Raw genomic sequence first — 23584 nt, 5'->3', positions numbered from 1 at the left:
ACATCCCTCTCCTCCCATCCCTTGTTTCTTTCTCTTCTACCTTCCCTTTCTGTTCATGTTCTGCTCTTTCCTATCCTTGCCCATCTTCTCCTCTGCCTCTCTTCGCCCCTCTCCCCCTCTTCCCTGCCTCTGTCAATTCTCCCTCCCCCTACCAGCGTCCTGCTCTCTTGCCTCATCGTTGTACGTCTTCTAGTCCCCCCTCCCAATCCGTCCTACTCCCTCTCCCCTCTCTGAATTATCATCTCAACTCCAATGGGAGGATGCTGGTTCTTGTCCCCACAGCATTTATTTTCAGATAGTAAGAAGTGTAACAAGTTTGGTTGAAAACGATAGAAGCGTTTACGAGGAGCCTTTCGGGAATATGTAACACACTTCATACTTCATTATATTTGTATGCATATTTCACCTGTATCTTCTGTGAATTTCGCCCTGCAGTTTCATTTCCAAGCAGCTCAGTAATAATGACTTCATATAATCTGAAGATTAGATGGGTAGATCATATAACTAATGAGAAGGTATTGAATAGGATTGGGGAGAAGAGAAGTTTGTGGCACAACTTGACTAGAAGAAGGGATCGGTTGGTAGGACATGTTCTGAGGTATCAAGGGATCACCAATTTAGTATTGGAGGGCAGCGTGGAGGGTAAAATTCGTAGAGGGAGACCAAGAGATGAATATACTAAGCAGATTCAGAAGTATGTAGGTTGCAGTAGGTACCGGGAGATGAAGAAGCTTGCACTGGATAGAGTAGCATGGAGAGCTGCATCAAACCAGTCTCAGGACAACATATCCTTACCCATGTGTCGTACATTTATATAATTTTGGAGGTATATCCTGTGGTATATATAGGTATTATCTGCGAAATATGTTGCGAATAGAGTTAGTAGTAAAGAAGTAATAAATTTAAACGCCACACCTGATGCGGCCCTTTTACTGCTTGAATAGAGAATATGTAGAAAGTGATATATTTCTTCATTTTCATTACTTTGTGGAGGGCGAGGAGTGTCAGAAAAAGTCTCATAAAGGTTAGAAATTATTTGTAAAGTTTGCTGTAAGTCACTAAGTGCTCTCATTCTGAAATATTCAACGAATATAGTCTCGCTATTTGCATTTAGTGAGCTTGAATAATTTTTAACCACCACCTCCACTCCTCTGAGAGGGAGTAGTTTTTACTCCCTTCCCACACAGTAAGTGCTATGTACATCAAATATGGTTGAAATTGATCCAGTGGTTTAGGAGGAGATATGAAACATAACTGCATACATACGAACGTACATACAAATGTACACACCTACATGAATTTTTTAGTACGTATGGATTCTGTGAGTGTAGTTCCAAGAGTCAGGCAACATATTAAATCCTCCTTTATACAACTCGAGAAATGACCGCGACGAAATAATCAGATGGAGCAAAGCTCATACGGGCTCTTCGTTGATCGTTCTTCCCAGAATCAATCGCGAATGGTAAGAAGTAGGTTCGAAGTGGAACCACAGGTATGTTTCTTCACACACCGTAAGGTGTCTCGCATAGTACACAGAGTAAGTAATATAGAGAGCGTATATGACCAAGAACTCGTCCAGAGAGAAAATGACCAGCTGACTGTTGGCTAGTGTACATACCTGCTGACGGCGGACTGGTCTTTGTAAATGGCAGAGGCGGGCAGAACGCCCGGGGTCTCGGGGTAGGCGAACGTCCCGCTCGGGTAGCTGCTCTCAGCGGCGTCCAGGTTGTCCTTGAACTCGAAATCCTCCAAGTTCGCGGCGCCGCCCGCGCCGCCGCCGTTGGAGCCGGAGGCGCTGGAGGCGGACGCGAACGTGGAGACACCCCTGTTGAGCACCTTGCCCAGGCCGCCCAGTAGGGAGGGCAGGAACATGGCGATCAGGATGGACTTGGCGATCTGCGCGCCGATCAGCACCGGCAGCAGCAGCTTCTTCAGAGCGAACGCCAGGAAGCCCAGCCCAAAGCCAGCCATGAACGAGCTCTTACCGGCCACCTCCGTCCCTGAAAAAACGCAACACTCCAGCTAGATACACGTTTCGTAAAACATCAGTAAGTTTTTTATCGAAATGTAAAACATTCAGTTTACAGGCTTTGTATATGAGGGGTAGGCAAAAATTTTTACTATCACTTTGACGGGCAACAGCCTTGCCGCAGTGGATACACCGGTTCCCGTGAGATCACCGAAGTTAAGCGCTGTCGGGTGTGGCCGGCAGTTGGATGGGTGACCATCCAGGCCGCCATGCGCTGTTGCCATTTTTCGGGGTGCACTCAGCCTCGTGATGCCAATTGAGCAGCTACTCGACCGAACAGTAGCGGCTCTGGTCAAAGAAAACCATCGTAACGACCGGGAGAGCGGTGTGCTGACCACACGCCCCTCCCATCCTCATCCTCAACTGAGGATGAACGGCGGTCGGGTGGTCCCGATGGGCCACTTGTGGCCTGAAGACGGAGTGCTATCACATCGATAAAATAAATGTACGTAATAAATGTTTTATTTGTCTTCAGTTCTGGTACACACTGTAAAACTTTTTTAAATCCTGTGACACTGCTGGTAGCTCACACGTAACACCATACTGTGCACGAAGAATACCACCTTTCTTCTTAGATTTTTTGATGCTAAGTTAATCTCGAAAAGCGTCTTGTAAATTACTGAACACTAAGTGTAGATTTTTCTAGCGGCCTAATCAGCAGTGTTAAAAGTTTGAAAATTTTTGTTAGACAGTGGTCGAAATCCTCCTACGCGACTTCATGTTGCACCTAAAAAGCACATAGAAACATCAGCACCACAATGCCGTAGTACGTAGCGTTTTTTTCTTTTTTTGGTTCAAACGGCTCTGAGCACTATGGGACTCAACTGCTGTGGTCATCAGTCCCCTAGAACTTAGAGCTACTTAAAGCTAACTAACCTAAATACATCACACACATCCATGCCCGAGGCAGGATTCGAACCTGCGACCGTAGCAGTCGCAGGGTCCCGGACTGCGCGCCTAGAACCGCGAGACCACCACGGCCGGCTTTCTTTTATTGTTTTTAAATTGCGGGGGCCATCAGTCTTTTGACTTGTTTGATGTGACCCGCTAGTTTTCTCTCCAGTGCCAGCCTCTTCATCTCAGCGTAGCACTTATCCGCAAATCGTTACTTATTTGTGGGATGTATTTCAATCTCTGTCTTCTCCCACAATTTCTACTCTCTGCAGCTGTCCCTAGTACCGTGGAAGTTATTCTCTGATGTCTTAGCGCTTGTCTTATCATACTGTTCCTCCTCCTTGTCGGCGTTTTCCACACATTTGTATCCTCGCCGATCGTGCAGAGAAAATCATCATTATTTATCTAATCAGTTCACCTAATTTTCAATATCATTCTATAGTATGACATCTCAAACGCTTCATTCTCTTCATCTCCGGTCCCCCACTGCTCGTGATTCACTACCATACAATGCGGTGCTCCATATACACAATGCTGTTCAAATGGTTCAAATGGCTCTGAGCACTATGTGACTTAACTTCTGAAGTCATCAGTCCCCTAGAACTTAGAACTACTTAAACCTAATTAACCTAAGGACAACACACACATCCATGCCCGTGGCAGGATTCGAACCTGCGACCGTAGCGGTAACGCGGTTCCAGACTGTAGTGCCTAGAACCGCTCGGCCACCCTAGCCGGCACACAATGCTGTGCTCCATATATACAGTACTGGCCATTAAAATTGATACACCACAAGACGTGCTACAGACGAGAAATTTAACCGACAAGAAGAAGATGCTGTGACATGCAAATGATTAGCTTTACAGAGCATTCACACAAGGTTGGCGCCGGTGGCGACACCTACAACGTGCTGACATGAGGAAAGTTTCCAACCGATTTCTGATACACAAACAGCAGTTGACCGGCGTTGCCTGGTGAAACGTTGTTGTGATGCCTCGTGTAAGGAAGAGAAATGCGTACCATCACGTTTCCGACTTTGATAAATGGCGGATTGTAGCCTATCACAATTGCGGTTTATCGTATCGCGACATTGCTGCTCGCGTTTGTCGAGATCTAATGACTGTTAGCAGAATATGGAATCGCTGGGTTCAGGAGGGTATCACGGAACGCCGTGCTGGATGCCAACAGCCTCGTACCACTAGCAGTCGAGATGACAGACATCTTATCCGCATGGCTGTAACGGATCGTGCAGCCACGTCTCGATCCCTGAGTCAACAGATGGGGACGTCTGCAAGACAACAACCATCTGCACGAACAATTCGACGACGTTTTCAGCAGCATGGACTATCAGCTCGGAGACCCTGGCTGCGGTTACCCTTGACGCTGCATCACAGAGAGGAGCGCCTGCGATGGTGTAGGCCTACTCAACGACGGACCTGGGTGCACGAATGGCAAAACGTCATTTTTTTGGGATGAATCCAGGTTCTGTTTACAGCATCATGATGGTCGCATCCGTGTTTGGCGACATCGCGGTGAACGCACATTGGAAGCGTGTTTTCGTCATCGCCATACTGGCGTATCACCCAGCGTGATGGTATGGGGTGCCATTAGTTACACGTCTCGGTCACCTCGTGTTCGCATTGACGGCACTTTGAACAGTGGACGTTACATTTCAGATGTGTTACGACCCGTGACTCTACTCTGCATTCGACCCCTGTGAAACCTTACATTTCAGCAGGATAATGTACAACCGCATGTTGCAGGTCCTGTACAGGCCTTTCTGGATACAGAAAATGTTCGAATGCTGCTCTGGCCAGCACATTCTCCGGATCTATCACCAACTGAAAACGTCTGGTAAATGGTGGCCGAGCAACTGGCTCGTCACAACACGCCAGTCACTGTTCTTGATGAACTGCGGTATCGTGTTGAAGCTGCATGGGCAACTGTACCTTTACACGCCATCCAAGCTCTGTTTGACTGAATGCCCAGCTGTATCAAGGCCATTATTATGGCCAGAGTTGGTTGTTCTGGGTGCTGATTTCTCAGGATCTATGCACCCAAATTGCGTGAAAATGTAATCACATGTCAGTTCTTGTATAATATATTTGTCCAATGAATACCCGTTTATCATCTGCATTTCTTCTTGGTGTAGCAATTTTATTGGCCAGTGGTGTATATTATCAGAAATTTCTACCTCAAATTTTGTTCTATACTAGTAGATTTCTTCTGACCAGGAATTTTTTCTTCATTTCTGGTAGTCTGCTTTTAATGTTACCCTTGCTTTGTCCGTTATGCGTTATTTTCCTTCCAAGGTAGCAGAATATCTTAACTTTCGTGACCTCAATGTTGATGTTGATTTCATCACTAAGCACGTTTATGATAATTCTTACTGTATTGACTTTTCTTGCGTTTACTCTCAATCCATTTTGTTACTCCGTCAGTTTTTCATTCAGTTTTGTTCTTTTCCTTAAAATTTTTCTCATGGCATTACAATCTTTCGTGGGTTTTCACCTCTTCAACAAGTTTCCTCCATACTGCCCGCTCCCGCGTGGTTCTGCGCCACCCTGTTAGAGGTTTTATATTTTCTTCCACACTGCCTACCCATCGCTTTCGTGGCTTTACTTTCTTACTCCGGTAAGCCCCATTCAAAAACCATTGTGGCCCTTATTTCAATTTTCAAGCAAGGCAGTTGTCTTACTTTTTAGTAATCGTATGTCAGCTCCTTGTATGAGATGTTCCAGCTCAGTCTTCATCTATAAAAACCAATTCATTAATTTATTAATTTCTGTTATTTCTGTATTATTGATCTTTGTTCCTTTGTGGATGTGATGTGATAAATATGGTGCAGTAATGGAAATTAATAAACAAATCAAAGCTTAGTACTAAACGACCAGGCACAGTTAACTTGCTTACCACTTCTAACTGCATATACTGCTCATGATCGCATCCAGGCCATATTTACTCCTTTTACTCATATGCCCCATTTCTTTTATTTCCGTTAGCATAATTTCTCTTGCATTGTAAACAATATTTTTACTTTATATAATCATAGCTGCTTTGCTCACCTGTTTAATATCACTATTTTATCTCGGAAAACGGATAAATACATGTAGAAAATTTTGAAGTTTGTTGGAGATCTGGATCTTAGGGATATAACTTTAAAAAGCAGCCATTTTCTGTACCTAGACGTCTTGGAATTCCCATTTGGGTTCTGGTCTGGTGATGCTGGCAAAAATATGATAAAAAACCCTTTTCTTTTGTTTCCCGAGGAACCGCTCATTAACTTACGGTGCTTTCTTTAGTTCCATCAAGCCCTCTGTAGACCACATCGAATGCAAAAACAACCAATCGATTTGCTCCATGTACACTTGACAGCAAAAAAAGTGGGTCACTGTCGAATACAACCAACATAACGTAGCTGTGTTGCAAGTCCTCTAAACACCAAAACCCCGTGGGGTACAGTCGTTTGACTATACACAATGGGTACCGCAAGAGACTACTAAGAGACCAAAGGTCTTTATGGCAGTCAGTCTAAGCGTCAACTGATATCGTCATACAAAACATATTAGAAAACACGTTCTTAGCGATGAGACACCCCACAACACTCATAAACTAACCTCAATTACAACAAGTGACATTCCAAAAGTTCTGAGAAAACGGATTATTTTACGTATATCGTACAGTAATCCTTAGTCAAAATTAAATACTTGAGACAATATATGGAGTTACAAAGCTGTACGGCAATTGGAAAACAGTTTTTCGCTCTCTAAAAGGTTCTCCATCCACATCCTGAAGGTCGCTCAATGGCGAGTGGCTCTGGAAACTGGATATTGGACGAACCAGTAGAAAATCGCGATTAACGGCAACAAGCCCTCTAAGGAAATCCCAACATTAACAGCGAATCACCAGTAATATTATTGTTCTCGTAACACATCAACAGCTACATGTACACAAATTTGAATGACCAACGTCGTCGTCCTGGACCTGGATTCAAACCCACCACCTATAGCCATTGCTAACTAAGCTAGGCTTTGTTTGTGCCTTATTGAGACTGGATCACCAGGCATAAAGAGATGTGAAGTATAGACGTTCGCACCAGTATCAGTTATCAATTCAGATCCTGAAAATAAATGACGAAAATGTTTGTACTGAACTGGGAATCCTGGCATAACAGTTACCGTCCTGGGAATTACCCCCAACGACGTTTAATATGGTGTCATTCACATGGAACAAGGTATGCTCATGTTTGAAACTGAAATGCCATCATATAAAGCTTGTGACAGGGATGCGAACCCAGCACCTAATAGGATTGTTAACGAAGTACAGTCATGATCAAAAGTATCCGAACGACCTGTATTGCATTTCGCCAGATTCCCATGCAACCCACATAACGCAGTTGTCTAGCAGGTCCTCTAATCACCTCTTGGTACTGTCGTTTGACTATTGAAAATGGTTCCAACAAGGCACCACTAGAAAACACTGCTCTGTGTCGCAATAACTCAGGATGTAAAGTAATACCACGATACTAAAAATATCAGGTAACACCCCATCACAGTTAAGACTGTCCTTAAGGCTTGTAAGCTGGCATTTATTGCAATAACTGACATACCTGAAATGTTAGCACTCTCATTATTACGTCAGATAGGTAATGCACGTAGTAAGTTCGTCGAATTCATCATTTCCTCTTCAAAGTAGCATACCGTACTTATTATTTAACACAAAATGACATTAAAAATTTACTGTTATAGTCCGCGGTTCCAGCCTCGCTGAGTGTAACGTTTTTATCCCTTCTGTGTAAGAGCTGCAAGCAGTCAGATCAAACATCCATAAGGAAATCGTAAGAAAATACTTTCAGTTCATAGTGCAATGGTGAAAAACTTACAATGCTGCACAACGGTCCAAATAAAATTGACAAATTGTTAAAAATTTAAGTTATTCACGAACAGCTAGTTGATGACACGACGAACCGACTCGTTCTGCATATGGATTCAAACCTAGGTCATGCAAACTAAGACTTCGTGACTGACGGAAATTAACAGTCACTCCTGACTAGGCATAAAGAGAGTGATATACCTCGATTTTAGACAGTATCAGTTAACAAATATGAACTTTAAATTACAAAACGTAAACATTTTTAACGGTCGCGAATTCCTACCCAGCATCTATTGTCCCTGTTAACGAACTACGACATATGTTAAATACTGCTTCTTCACAAGTAAGTTACTTGAAATGCAGTGAGGTAAAGCTTTGTGTTGGACAGGGATTCGAACCCAGAACCTAATCGGATTGTTATCGAAGCATATTCATAATTTCATTTCAAGCCCTATCACGTGCACACCGGCCTGCTAGTGAAAATTAACGTGCATTTTTAATGTCTGTTCATGTTGCCAACAATTTCTGGACAAACACGCACACATCTTACTGTTGGTGAGTAAGCAATTGATACTTAAGCAATATTCGTGGACAATAAAGAAGAACGATAGGAGTGCGGTTCGATTGTCGCTCAGGCACAAAAATTTGTGTCCTTATTTGAGATTAAACACCTAACAGCTGGCAAGAAAAACCTATATGTAACATTTGATTTACTTAGTTAACAATCCGATTACGTCTTGGGTTTGTATCTCCGTCGCAGAACTTCTCATCATGCGCTTCATCTTTAAATTCATACACACTTCGTTACTTCTGAATTGAGGTATATCAGGCATCTTTAATGGTTAGTTAACAGGGATGAAAGGGTCTTGATAGGAGTCCCGGTTTATTACAAAAACTGTCGTCTTTTATTTTCAAGTTTAGATTTGGTTACTGATATAGGCGGAAATTTCGTACTTCATGACTCTTCATGGTTAGTCAGCAATATGATATGATTAGATTAGATTAGATTAATACTTGTTCCATAGATCATGAATACGACATTTCGTAATGATGTGGAACGAGTAATTTTAATGAAAGATTTCTTTACATACCAGTATTCAATTTCTTTACAACAATTTTTTACCCTCTCTCTCTCTCTCTCTCTCTCTCTCTCTCACACACACACACACACACACACACACACACACACACACACACACATTCTCTTTTTATTTTTATTTGTTTGTTGTGCTCGACTATCGGCGAGACACGAAAACGTCCCTGAATAAGTTTCTTAGTTTTGAGTACAGTTACGAAAGAAATATAAAAACAACTATGAGAGTTACTGATTTATGATGCTTAGTAGTAGTCAGTTCTGGGTATTATTAGCAACTAAGCTCCAGTCCCTAAACCTATTTACAGAAATGCGAATCAGACGCATTACGTATTCCAGGCCGTAGCAGCTGTGTCTTTGAGGCACCAGCTATGCTCACTTCCCAGCCCGCTGTAGGATCACATCGGTTCGTCTTCTTCCTGCTGGTAATGTAACTGAGATTTGGGAACAACGCAAGGTATTTTTGGCAATTCTGTGATCGACGAGTTACTTCCTGGTGTGCATGGAATTAAGCCTCAAAGTTCACTTGAGTTCTCGTGTCATTTCGATTGAATAACCTGAGTTGTTATCTCTTGAGGTGTAACAGAAGATTGTAAATTTACGGTTTTCAGCCCAGCAAAGTCATTGAACGTGGGAATCGCAACTAATCTCGTCCTGTAAAGAGCGGTTTACGAGTTCTAGCCACTATTGGCCTCGTAAGAGGAAGGCGCAAACCATATCTATCCGCTAGGTCTGTGTTGACGTGCTGAACTGTGGAAACGCGACTGTTATAGTTCGCGGTTCCAGCCTCGCTGAATGTAACGTTTTTATCCCTTCTGTGTAAGAGCTGCAAGCAGTCAGATCAAACATCGATAAGCAAATCGTAAGAAAATACTTTCAGCTCATAGTGCAGTGGTGAAAAACGTACAATGCTGCACAACAGGTAACGCCTCTTTCCGCTGCTGACAAGCAAATTTTGGGTTTCTAGGAATACATAACTTTATTTATGAAATGCCACATTTGCATACCTGTTGAGTATGACACAGCATACCATTTAAACACAGACCCAATCGAAATCTAAGTGAATAGTGTTTTACTAATTCGTGCAGATAGAGGCACGCTTGTGTACAGATACTCAGTTTTGTTAAAACAGACTTTCGTCGTAAGGTTATCGTGGGTACTTTTATTTCATTTCTTACAATACAGTACACAGTTTTCGTAAGGTTTCTTTTAGTGTTGTTAAAACAATACTAAACATGAGAGAGAAATTAATCATCAACGATATATGCGAATTCTCTGATGTTATCTATAACAGTCTGACAATGCACATGCAGTTTATTGATTACATGCATGTAGAAAACTTGTTCTGAGTTAAAGCTGTCAAACAAGGTTTGAAGAAGAATAAAATGCCACTACCAGACGACAGCTAATGTAGAAAATACTTTTCTGACTATTTTGGTACGATGCGCTCTCCCCATACGTAATACAAAAGCTTCGAGCGCATCTGCTACTTGGCTGTCTATTGAACCTGAAAAGAACAAAATGACGCAGAAGTTAGCCTTTTTTCCACATGCGACTATTTTGGGTTGAGAAGTGAAGAGAATTATGTTCAAAGTTCCATTAAATTGATAACTTCAGCAGACAGCAGAATTGCGTTTAAAAAAAATGTAGTAGCGAATATAATAGAACACGCGACGTCTTATCAACAGTGCGCGACGCTTACCGTTACGCTACTATCTGTGACGTAGCTACAGCACCTTTGGAAGTGAACAACAGTTCCTCCAGAACTTTGGCATTCCACAGTGCTGTGAGATAATGCATATGGCCGGATATAGACTTCTGAGAGACAGACAGTTACAGCATTTCTTTTGCACTGCACGATGGTTTCAACAAACAGATAGCGCAATAGAGTAGCTCAAATGGAAAGGAACACTTTCATTCGTTGTCAACACTAACGATATCTGACGTTTTTGACTTCCAGTGAGACACAGAACTATTTGCGAGATCACTGTAAGTTCAAGGATGTTATTCCAAGCTGCTGATGGAGAAAAATTCGTTAGCTGACGTCTCTTTGTGTGTAGTCAACAACGATATGTGTGGGGTTCGATTCCTAGTCAGCACTGAACTCTTTGTCATATTATTTCTAGTTCAAACATGCTCACATGTCGCTGCTGGTGTAACAAACCCATACTTAACGTTCCTTTTCTCTAGAATATAACAGCGATATGTGCCGGGTTGGAGTCCTGGGGAAGAAAAAATTAATGTTTCGTCTCGTCATTTCAGTTAATACATCTAGCTACTGCCGAGAAAATTCGATATGTCAAAGTTGATTGTGCTTCGATAACAATCCGATTAGGTTCTGGGTTCGAATCCCTGTCCAACACAAAGCTTTACCTCACTGCATTTAAAGTAAGTTACTTGTGAAGTAGCAATATTTAATATCTCTCGTAGTTCGTTAACAGGGACAATAGATGCTGGGTAGGAATTCACGTCCGTTAAAAATGTTACGTTATGTAATTTCAAGTTGTCCGAAAATGATGTATATCACTCTCTTTATGCCTAGTCAGGAATGACTGTTAATTTCCGTCAGCCACGAAATCTTAGCCCGCGTGATTGGTTCAAATGGCTCTGAGCACTATGGGACTCAACATCTGAGGTCATCAGTCCCCTAGAACCAAGAACTACTTAAACATCACACACATCCATGCCCCAGGCAGGATTCGAACCCTCGACCGTAGCAGTCACGCGGTTCCGGACTGAAGTGCCTAGAACTGCATGGCCACCGCGGCCTAGCCTGCATGACCTGGGTTTGAATCCATATGCAGAACGAGGCCGTTCGTCGTGTCATTTGAAGTTCATACATATTCTCAACTAGCTGCACGTGAATAACGTAACTTTTTAATGACATTTTGTGTTAAATAACAAGTATGGTATGTTACTTTGAAGAGGAAATCATGAATACGACGAACTTACTACGTGCATTACCTATCTGACGTAATAATGAGAGTGCTAACATTTCAGGTATGTCAGTTATTGCAATAAATGTGAGCTTACAAGCCTTATGGACAGTCTTATCTGTGATGAGATGTTCCCTGATATTTTTAGTATCGTGGTATTACTTTACATCTTGAGTTGTTTTCTAGAGGTGATTTGTTGGAACCATTTTAAATAGTCAAACGACTGTACCAAGGAGCGATTTGAGGACCTGCTAGACAACTGCGTTATGTGGGTCGCATGGGAATCAGGTGAAATGCAATTCAGGTCGTTCGGATATATTTAAGCACGACTGTACATAAAATCATAACTTAAATATCAAATGTTTTCACCAATAGCGAAATGCTGGAACCTTAATTGACGATAGAATTGTTTTTGCCTGACTAGGATTCGAACCCAGCATCTAGCACCGTCGTTTTATAGCCAGGAACAGACGATAAATAGCTGTTGTTGGTTCACCAGTAGCGAGATGGGCGGATATTTAGCTAGACATCAGGCGATGAAAAGTTCTGTGCTGAATGGAATTCAAACCCCGCACACGTGGTCATGAAGAAACTTTAACTATCAAATTCTTTTCCAATAATAGCTAGGAATGGCATGTTTGTACTTTCAATGATGTGATGGAAAATACTCTGCTGGCTAGAAGTTGAATCCACAACATGTCGTCGTTGGTGATCACAACGAACACAACGTGAAACCCAAATCCGTTTTCACCAGTAGGATGGAGAGGAATGTTTGAACTTGAAAATATGTAAGGAAACGTTTGATCTTGTAATGTTGTGATAAAAAGCTCATAATGTGGCAGTGAGTTGAAACGAACACGTAACAGCTGACAACGCACGAAGAGACGTTGAAAATGCGACTATTTTTCACCAGTAGCACGTAGTGCACATGCTAGGGCTTGAAATGAAATAATGAATATTTTGTGCTGACCAGGATTCGAAACCAGACAGGTGCCTTTCGAGGACGCCTAGAAGAGTTTGCAATCTTCGGGAACACAGTGAAATCGAATTCTAATTCCAGTCCAGCACCACAATTTTCAACGTCTCAGTTTCAAATAAAGTAAGAGCCTTGTGAACTTACATGGCCATTGGTTTATTAAATGAAATACTTTTTCTAGTTTACGACGGCTTGCTGGTGACAGAGTCTCTGCCTTACGGGGTTTCTCCATCTGTCACAGCTCAAACGAATGCCCAGTCGGCAGCGAAGGGATGTTATCTTTACTGCGGATATTGAACTACGGAGCTTACTGGCGTTCTGCACTTGGCGTTACTAGGGGTGAAGGAGAGCTACTTGTGTGTGTTAAAAATCTACGCCTGTTGTGAGATGTGAACCTACACGTTTTACACATCAATACAAGATTAATGCACAAGACCACAGAACCCCCTGCCTAGCACATAATCATGAATTGCAGAGTATTCATTTAGATGTAGATGCAGATGTCAAGGGACGCGTAACAGGAAGGAGGGCGGGATCTGGGAATGGATAGAACTGCACAAGTTCAAAATATGAGCGTGAAATGCTTGCAAAGTATTGCTTACTTAGATGTGTGCCACAGTTCGTTTTATCTTAGGACCGAAAGATAACAAAGGTCTGTTCTCAGAACGAAGTGTGGGTTATAGGGAAGGGGAGATCAAAGAATACGGTTTCATAGGTGGTGAGAGGAATGATAGAGAGTAAAGACAGTAGAAATTAAAAGAGAAAATGTAGCGTCATTGGAAACCGCTAGATTTGTTTACAAAGTTTTGGGGGAGTGTAATAGAAGGGCACTTGCGGCGATAGTGTCAGAGAGAGAGAGTGTGAGAGAGACTAAAAGGGATATTAACAACGAGTAAACATAAATGTTAAAATGTGTGTGAAATCTTATGGGACTTAACTACTAAGGTCTTCAGTCCCTAATCTTACACACTACTTAACCTAAATTATCCTAAGGACAAACATACACACCTATGCCGGAGGGAGTTCTCGAACCTCCGCCGGGACCAGCCTCACAGTCCATGACTGCAGCGCCATAGACCGCTCGGCTAATCCCGCGCGGCGAGTAAACATAATATGAAATCGTTGGCTATTGTGTGGAGGACGGAGGGTGTATTCATGGATGGAGGGGAAGAGAGAGACGTATTTGAAATAACAAAAACTACTGTGACAGAGTCCATCTACGCTGATTAGTTTGAAAGTATTTAGACAGGCCATAAATGAAATCAAAATAGAATACTTAACAAACTGTATATTCAAAAGAAACCCACTTGAATTAAAAGGGCAACTCAAAGGAAAGCTAACCCATATTGTATCTTTTCTGTTGCATCGCGATCTTCCACTAGCTCCCAATGAGGAACAATGACGAAAAGGAAGACAGAACAAAACATTTTAAGAACTCTAATATTTTATCCAGAATCCTTCATTATTTTGTACTTCTATCACGCGTCTTGGCATAAAATGTATAAGCCGTCGGACGTAATAGCCTGAAGCAGCAACTTCCTCCCAGGCTTCCAGGACGCAGTCCCAAAGAGCGTCCGCAGTAGTTGGTTGGTTTCGAGGCCAGTTCTCTGTTAATGTTCTGGCGACCTCAGCCCCCATGTTTTCCATGTGGTTGATATCAGCCACCCGTGGCGGCTAGTCCATGACGTTGACGCCAGTCGTGGAGAGCCGCTGCTGAACAAATGCAGACCTGTGAATGTGAGAATGGTCCTCTTCCAATGTGACGTCCCCTTTTGCGTACAGCATTCGCACTGACGGAAGCATCACATTTTCCAATATGTGGGCATACTGCGCGCTGTCCAGAGTTCCTTCAATCCTGCGAAGAATTCCCGCCCCTCTCGCAGAATTCCAACCCCAGCAGGTAACAGATAGCCGGCCACTTCTTCTCGTCGTGTTTACATATTCGCGTCGATGGCGAGTCCCTTGCGGCCTGTAAACGATTCGTGGACCGTCGTTATTGGTGGAAAACACCTTCTCATCAATGAAAATGACGTTGTCCCACGACGCCCTCAGATGGAGCTCCGCAAATGCTACCCGGTATAAAACGTTGTCTTCGCTGAGCTATTGTGTCACGGCGGATCGTCGTGCATGCAGTCCAGCGTCCCTCAGCCTTCGGCGATTCGTGTCACTGGAGCCGGGGAAGTTGGTATCCCGCCGCAACTGCTTCGCGTTCGGAAAGGGATTTTCTCTGCTCCTAGACACTAGGTCCCTGTCTTCCTGCTGTGAGATCACTCTCTTCCTGCCTGAGCCAGGAGCCCTGTTGGTGGTGCCTCTTTCAAGGCAGATCCTCCACCATCTCGTTGCAGTGGTATGTGGTACGCCATACCGTCTGCCAGCTTCTCTGATGGAACATCTTCCTTCTTCAATGAGAGCGTCGACTCTACCTCGGCCGGCCGGAGTGGCCGAGCGGTTCTAGGCGCTTCGGTCTGGCACCGCGCTACCGCTACGGTCGCAGGTTCGAATCCTGCCTCGGGCATGGATGTGTGTGATGTCCTTAGGTTAGTTAGGTTTAAGTAGTTCTAGGGGACTGATAACCTCAGATGTTAAGTCCCATAGTGCTCAGAGCCATTTGAACCATTATTTGACTCTACCTCGAGTAGACCTCTCCCAGTGAGCCATTACGGCAGACAGCCTAATGTGTATTTCTGCTTGCCACTCTTATACTGATTCCAGGAGAGGAGGTGAATATATTTACGTCAAACGGAGCGGCAGAGGCAGAGGCATGCGGCGCAGCCGTGCTGGCTCGTCCCGGGCTGTTGGCCCACCAACGCCACCACCAGCTCGCTCTCTTGCGTCTCGCCTCGGCCAGCCTGGCTGGCCCGTAGCTCGTGAGCCACGGCTAGTACAGACCCGGGCCGCATGGCCACGATCACCCCTTGAAGGATCAAAAGTTACACCTAACCTACCCAAGTGTGTAGTACAAACTAACGCAGCTACAGCTATTATGCTATAACATGTGCAGGCACACCTACAGTTGACGATTTATTCAAATATTTGACGAACAATACTTTCAAAAATACATTCATTTTAAACATAGCTACCACAAAATATTTCACCTAGCTAGCAATAGCATGACGCAGGAAACTATACTTTCTTGTAAGCGCTGTGCATTAGATGTAGTCTTAAGAAAACCTGTATTCAACCACGGCAGCTAAGCGGAATGAAAAAGTAAACAGGTTTGACGGCAGCTTCCCCAAATAATAGTATATACTTTGTATATAATACACGTTTTGTGCACTTATAACATGTACTCAGTGTCTCTGAAACAATACGTGCTGCAAGACGGAAATTACTTTCTGCTGAGGCACTTCATTTACATCTCAATGATGCACGACTACTAGAGAACATTGCTCTTTTCGGCAGTCAGTTCACTTGTAAATTAACATCATGATATCACAGATATTAGGCTACACGTTACTAGGGATGAGTAAGGCCTTAAGATTTGCGACTAAACATGCTACTCCTAGCTACTACTGAATATGAAGTTGATTATTAACGTGTCTCCATAACCATGTGTGCGGCGTTCGACTCTCAGTCAGCATAGACGTTTTGGTCACCTAATTTCTAGTTAAACGTGTTCACATCTCGCTGATGGTGGACCAACATTGAACATTTTTCGTCTGTTCCTGGTTAGACAACGACGGCGGTAGGCGCCGGGTTCGAATCCCAGTCAGGCAATACAACTTCAGTCGTCATTTAAGGTTCCAACCCCACTACTGGTGACAAACTGTGATATCTACATTCTGATTTTACGTACTTATTCAACAATCCGATTAGGTGCTGGGTTCGCATCCTTGTCCCCAGCATTAGATGATGGCATTTCAATTTTAAACATGTGCATCCTTTATTCCTTGACACTATACAACGTCTTTCGAGGTTAATTACCAAGAAGGTAAAAAAAAGCTACTCTTCACAAGACAAGGTATCCAGCAAAACACAAGGGAGTGCTGGGCTAGTCGCACAGAACTTAGCGAAACGAAGCAGATATGACGGATTGAGTCATCCACATGAATAGCTGAAGATAAGTAGGTTCAAAATGCCTCTGAGCACTATGGGACTTAACATCTATGGTCATCAGTCCCCCAGAACTTAGAACTACTTAAATCTAACTAACCTAAGGACATCACACAACACCCAGCCATCACGAGGCAGAGAAAATCCCTGACCCCGCCGGGAACCGAACCCGGGAACCCGGGCGTGGGAAGCGAGAACGCTACCGCACGACCACGAGATGCGGGCAAGATAAGTAGGGCATATTTTGCAGATTAGTATTTTAAGATGATTAATTCTCATCATCAACAATTCACAAAGTTTCGAGTTGCTGCCGGCCGTTTCTAGGCGCTACAGTCTGGAACCGCGCGACCGCTAGGGTCGCAGGTTCGAATCCTGCCTCGGGCATGGATGTGTGTGATGTCCTTAGGTTACTTTGGTTTAAGTAGTTTTAAGTTCTAGGGGACTGATGACCTCAGATGTTAAGTCCCATAGTGCTCAGAGCCATTTGAACCATTTTCGAGTTGCTACACTCACAGAATATGAAACGTTCGTCCAGTTTTGTCTGAAATCTGTGGTTATAGATTCTCTTTGTTATGTGTTACTGTGACTTCATGACAATTTGAAGCTTCTTAGTGTTTACAAAAGACAGTTAAATATTCAACATAATCACATACAAGCGGAAGCAAGTATCCGCCCGGAATGACCCTGCCCGACTACGGTTATTTTACTTCGATGCATATGTTATTAGGAAGATTAGGCCGCGTACGGTGGAATTGGTCGTGTTTAAGACACCAGTGTACCTACCCTGGAATTAGTCCACCGTAATTACTTCTTTGGGAAGATACAGTTGCAGTGCACTACCGAACTAGTACTTTCGTCTCGTGGTTGTATAGAGTGTAAAAAAGGCTATGAATCAATATAACTCTATATACCGTTGGATGAGGCAGATTTGTGGCGTTGTGCACCAAAATAGCAATATAAATGTGAAAATGAGAAGGATCGGGAAGCAACCTGTGATAAGGTGAAGCTTTCAGTATATCCGCGAGGCGTGTACAGCCAACTGTCATTAGCTGTTACTGTACTGTTCGCACTTCCCGAGAACGAAAGATACCCTGGTCTGAGCTCCGTCTCGGCAGAGTTTTATTACCAGTAATCGATACCTGACAATGTTCGCAGGTATTGATGAATGAGGATTGATTTTCGCCCACTTTTATTCACTGTTCACAGTGTCTTGCTCGACTTGTTTATTCTACTGCATTGATGGATCTAACACATTGGAAGTGTCCAAAAACTTGCCCCAATAACAGACCAGCAATATGCTTCTCTTGGAAGTGAGAGTGTTCTCGCGTTCTCACATTTTGGCTCCGCTACTTATGGCTTACAATGTTAGTTAGTTACAAGTGCCATAGGACATTTGAACCGTGCTTTCATGGAAATGATGGGAGAAAGAGCTAGGTTACAGGATGTGTATACACGACTAGTGGCAACATTAATGAACATAGTATTTTTAGCCGTAATCATGCAAAAACGCATTTTTTATTTTTTAAAATTTTCTTTTTTTATTTTACTGGCTACTTCAATGCCAAAGTGGGACAAGAAGATATGTATAGTCCAACATTTGGAAAAGAGAATGGTTAAACAGTTTTGCATTAAGTAGTTAGAAGAATCTTGTGGTAGCTCAACATCTCTTCCCCCCCCCCCCCCCCCCCCCCCCCCCCAAACAGATCCATAAAGGCACCTGGATTTTCCCAGATGGTAGCACCATCAATCAGATAGATCATCTGCAGATAGATGAGAGGTACAAGAAGTGTGTGATGGATGTGAGATCGTACAGAGGAGCAGATGCAGACATACACCACTTCCTATTCATAGCCAAATTACGGTTACAGCTGTGCTACAAAATGAAAAAGAAAACCATGGCCAAGAGACAGTTTGATATTGAGAAGCTTAAGGATCCAGAGATATGTCAGTAGTATAACATTAAAGTGCGCAACAAGTGTGAAGTATTGACATCAGACCACCCTGATGAAATAAGTATTAACAATCGATGGGAAGAAATAAGGACCTCTGTAATTGAAGCAGCTGAAGAGATTCTAGGAGAGAAAAAGCTAACAACTGGGAAGAAATGATTCAGTGCGGCCTGTGAACAAGCTGTGAAGCCGTGGAAGAGAGCAAGTGCGGTGCACATGCTGGACAGACAATGTGCAGAACAACAGGAAGCACTCAAGACCGTAAGGAGAGAAACAATTAGGATTCTGGGAACAGAAGAAAGAAAGTTGATGAACAATATGATCAATGAAATCGAAAAGGCAAATACAATATCAGACAGCAGCACAATGTTTCAGATTTTGAAACATGTGAGGAATGGTCACAGAAACGAAGCTTTAGTTATTAATGATAAGGATGGAAATATGCAAACAGACGAGAAAAAATTCTGAATAGTTTGAGAGAATATTTTGAAGAACTATTAAATGCTGAAGATCCAGAGGGTGTCTTTCCACATGAAAATAATACAGAGGGTGAAGGAGAAGCCGCAAACGTTCAAGTGACTCAACAAGATGTAGAAAGAGCAATGCGTAAACTAAGGAATAATAAGGCACCATGAGAACATAGGATAACGGCAGAGATGTTGAAGTCAGAAGGAGAAACACTTCAGAAAGAGCTATACAATCTCATAAAAGAAATAGGGGAAAAAGAGGAGATCCTAGAAGAGGAAATCAGCCGTCATGGTCCCACTGCATAAAAAGAACAGTAATAGTAATTGTAACAACTACAGAGACATTTCTCTCCTAAGTGTACCTTATAAAGTTCTGTCTTTAATAATACTTGAAAAACTTAAGTCATTTGCAAATGATATTGTAGAAGAGTACCAGGCAGGCTTCCAGGACGGACGATCGACCATCGATCAAATTTTCACCATGAGGCAAATCTGGGAAAAGTGCTGGGAATTCGACCATCGGTTTATGGTGACGTTTGTGGACTTCTCAAAGGCTTATGACAGTATCCACTAGTTAAGCATGTACAACATCCCGAGAGAGCTTTGAATACCAGTGAGGTTACTAAATATTGTCAAGGTATGCACAGCGGAGACAAAAGCCAAAGTTATATACCACGGAGAGCTGTCCAAGGAATTCCATATCAGAACGGGTGTGAGACAAGGTGATGTTATTTCACCACTGTTATTTACTCTGGTCCTAGAAAAAGTGATCCGAGAATTGAAAAGAGAAACCAAAGGGCTGACGCTAAATGGTAGGACAGATTTATTGGGTTATGCAGACGACGTCGCAGTTCTAGCAGAATCAGGAGAAGAGATGGCAGAAACCGTAGAGGACCTAGAGCAAAATACAAGCTAAGATCGGGTTACGGATTAATGCGGAAAAGACTGAGGTAAATAAGGTATCATGAGAAGCCCCTAATGACATCCCATTACAGGCAGGGATATGGAAATTTGCTAAAGTGGAAAATTTTAAGTACTTTGGTACATGGTTCAACAGGCAAATAATTTAAAACAGGAAAGAAACCAACGTATTGTGAATGGGTCAAAAACTTATTTCAGTCCAGAGCAGATAACGCCATCCAAGAATCTGTCAGTTATGACCAACTTAAAGCATACAGTGCCGTGATAGTGTCAATATTGTTGTATGGGACAGAAACAAGGAAGGATGAAGAAACCTTGTTGGTCTTCGAAAGAAAAATTATGAGAATGATTTTTGGGCCTATCCAGGAAGGGAGCTTGTGGAGGTGTAGAAAAAACCATGAATTGTATGAGCTGATGAGGCAACCGAACATCGTTTAAAAACTAAAAGCGCGGAGAATAAGCTTGGCAGGCCACATTGCTAGGAGACCAGACACTTCTCGGTCAAAAGCCGCACTTATGGGAAGACCTGATGGTACACGACCAATCGGAAGACCCAGGAACCGATGGGAGGATGAGCTAGAGAAAGACATTTGCCAGCTAGGAGTCCGTGACAATTGGATCCGAAGTGCAAAAGATCGCCATCTATGGAGGAGCATTGTGAGGTCGGCGCATGATCTACAGGGTCCTCGATCGCCGAGTTGATTGGTTACCAGTTTAAGTAGAAATTCGTCAATGGAATATAAGGAGTTGTCCAGGAGAAGTGATTTTAAATTAGATTTATAGTTTGGTTGGCTATCTGTCAAGCATTTTATGCTATTGGGCACATGATAAAAACAATTTTGTTTCTCGATACCGGATTCTCTTCTGAGCCACTGACAACTTTAACAATGGGTTGTAAAGGTCACTTTCGATCTAGTGTTATAATTATGAATATCACTGTTCTCAAATTGTGGTGGATTATTTAGCATGAATTATATTTGCTGATGTATGTATTGTGACGGAGCAGTAAACAGGGCTAGCTTCTTGAAGAGGTACCTACATGACGTCCGTGGGTGAACTCCACACATTGTTATTTATGTAGTTTATGTCATTTTCAGTCCGGATGATGATCTGATACAGCTTTGCACTCTAATCTATATTGTGAAAGTGTCTCGATATCTGCATAACGATCACGACCTCCTCATGTACCCATTTGAACCTGTTTACTGTGATCAAATCTTGGTCTCGCTCTAGGATGTGCACTCGCACATCCCGCTTACCTTCGCCCTCCCTTTGGCCCTTTCCTTCGTCACCCTGTATAATCACATCACATACTAAAATATTACATTTACGTGTATTATGATGCGTATTTCACATGCTTTGCTATAAGTAAGGGCATATTCAAATGTGTGTGAAATCTTATGGGACTTAACTGCTAAGGTCATCAGTCCCTAAGCGTACACACTACTTAACCTAAATTATCCTAAGGACAAACACACACACCCATGCCCGAGGGAGGACTCGAACCTCCGCCGGGACCAGCCGCACAGTCCATGACAGCAGCGCTTCGGACCGCTCGGCTAATCCAGCGCGGCAAGTGAGGAAATGTCCGGACAAATACTACTTGTGGTGTACAATCAAAGAACGGCCTTCAGATGGCTATCTCTTATTTGGGATCTATGTTTCTATTTGCAAAGCTTTAAGGCTGAGAAAAGTTGTTCACATAAATAAGTACAACCAAACATGCATATCATAGCCGCTGCTTTCGCATGTAGTTACGGAACTCTATCCCAAGGAAGACTAGAATAGAACTAAATGATGTCATTCGCCATTCTAAAATTCTCCTTAATGAAGCGGCCACACAGCAGATTAATCAGCTCTAATTGACCTGTGCGGACAGAAATGTGACGTCCACCGAGCATGTTGATATGAAGATCAAAATCTGGCTCAAGTGACCTTAAATTTTCAAATCGTTTTGCAAATGCTGCATGCAAATAATGGAGCGATTGAATAAATAAGTCAACAAAGTCATTATTAATGGTATCTGCGAATCGCATCACGTTCAGAAAATGCGTGAAACCATGGTCCTGAAACTAACCTCTCTATATCTCCAATTTCATTTGCACAACACGAATTTTAGAAAATAGAGATATAAATCACTGAACTTTGCTCTACAAAGAAGCAATAAGACTATCAAATGACTTGCTATTCGGTATAAATGCTAGGTTAACAACCCATTGAGGGTCAGAAAGCTCAGGAACCGATCTTCCTTTTATATTCATAAAAAGATTTACCTTTTCCACCAAAGGAGGAAACGTTCAAGAGTGTTGCCCCTACTCAGCCACCTTACTTGACAAAATTAGGGTATATCATTGAAGTCAGCCTCCAGTGAATGCAGTATCCTTCTAAACTATATGCGATTCAGCCCAGCAGACCATATGAAATTTACAATCCTAACAACGACATTCATAACTCTGTCAAATTTCACAGTCTTAGCACAAACTGCCTCTTGTTGAATTACATAATGCATTGAGTGAAATTGATGTCCCGGGCTCAGCTTATGTTTTAGACGTCCCGCAAATCCCACATTACAGCCAGCCGTATTTGGAGCGCCATCATTGACAACGGGAATGAGCTTATTCTAGGTAGATTCAGTTTCGTAACAGCATGTTAAATAGCACTAAATATATCTTCGCCGGTACGTGTGAATAAATCAAGAAGCTCTTCTGTGATATGTAAATCTATATCCACCTCTCGGACGAATATAGCCAATTGTGCTGTAACAGTGACGTAGGTATTTTCACCAAATCACACAGAATGTGCAAAAACTTATTGCCCTCTCACTGTCGTTCAGCCTCTCCGTTCACTGAGTCGCATTGTACCATTAGCTAACTATACAAATAATGTCTAAGATGTATACAGCAGCTACTTGCCCGTACTAAATATTCAAACGCAGATACTTTTCAGCACAATAAAATGACGAACGTTAATGATTTTCTGTGAAAGACGCGATGTCTGCGGTGTCATTTTTTTGCATCAGTTAAATAGACGTAACACTAATATGTCTGACTTTCATATTTGTCGTTACAAACCTTCTCTGAAAGGTACCAACGCTCGGAGTATCTACGTGTGCCGAATACTTTCCGGTAGCTACTGCTTGTAAGCGAATATCCTACACTAAGTGGAACGTAAGCTACGGAATTTTGTGGTTTTTACTGCAGTTGGAGGTGATTTTTTTTTTTCTTCTGCACTGGTGATCGTAACCGTGTTTCACGTCACGTGACCCACAGTAGTACCAGATAACCGGTTTCCACCGCCGCGATCTGCCCGCGATGCGAAGATATGTCACGTAAACTAATTGTACCAGAGCAAGGAGTGTCATTTGTTCAGCTGGTTGTGGTATACAAAAGCTAGA

General features: G+C 42.7%; 1 protein-coding gene and 1 pseudogene across 1 annotated transcript in view; one reads left to right on the top strand and one right to left on the bottom strand.

Moving 5' to 3' along the window:
- Positions 1 to 23584, bottom strand: part of LOC124607130 — a 151786-nt gene that overhangs the window by 103169 nt on the left and 25033 nt on the right. Inside the window, exon 2 of the mRNA XM_047139336.1 lies at positions 1619 to 2000. Within this exon, the coding sequence (XP_046995292.1) occupies positions 1619 to 1971 (353 nt within the window). The 5' untranslated portion in view covers positions 1972 to 2000. The remainder of the gene's footprint in view (positions 1 to 1618; positions 2001 to 23584) is intronic.
- LOC124607670 lies at positions 2135 to 2252 on the top strand (annotated as a pseudogene).

The sequence above is a fragment of the Schistocerca americana genome, chromosome 3 (genome assembly GCF_021461395.2).
Source record: "Schistocerca americana isolate TAMUIC-IGC-003095 chromosome 3, iqSchAmer2.1, whole genome shotgun sequence".
NCBI classification, from domain to species: Eukaryota; Metazoa; Arthropoda; class Insecta; order Orthoptera; family Acrididae; genus Schistocerca; species Schistocerca americana.
This window is presented reverse-complemented; position numbering and strand designations above follow the sequence as displayed.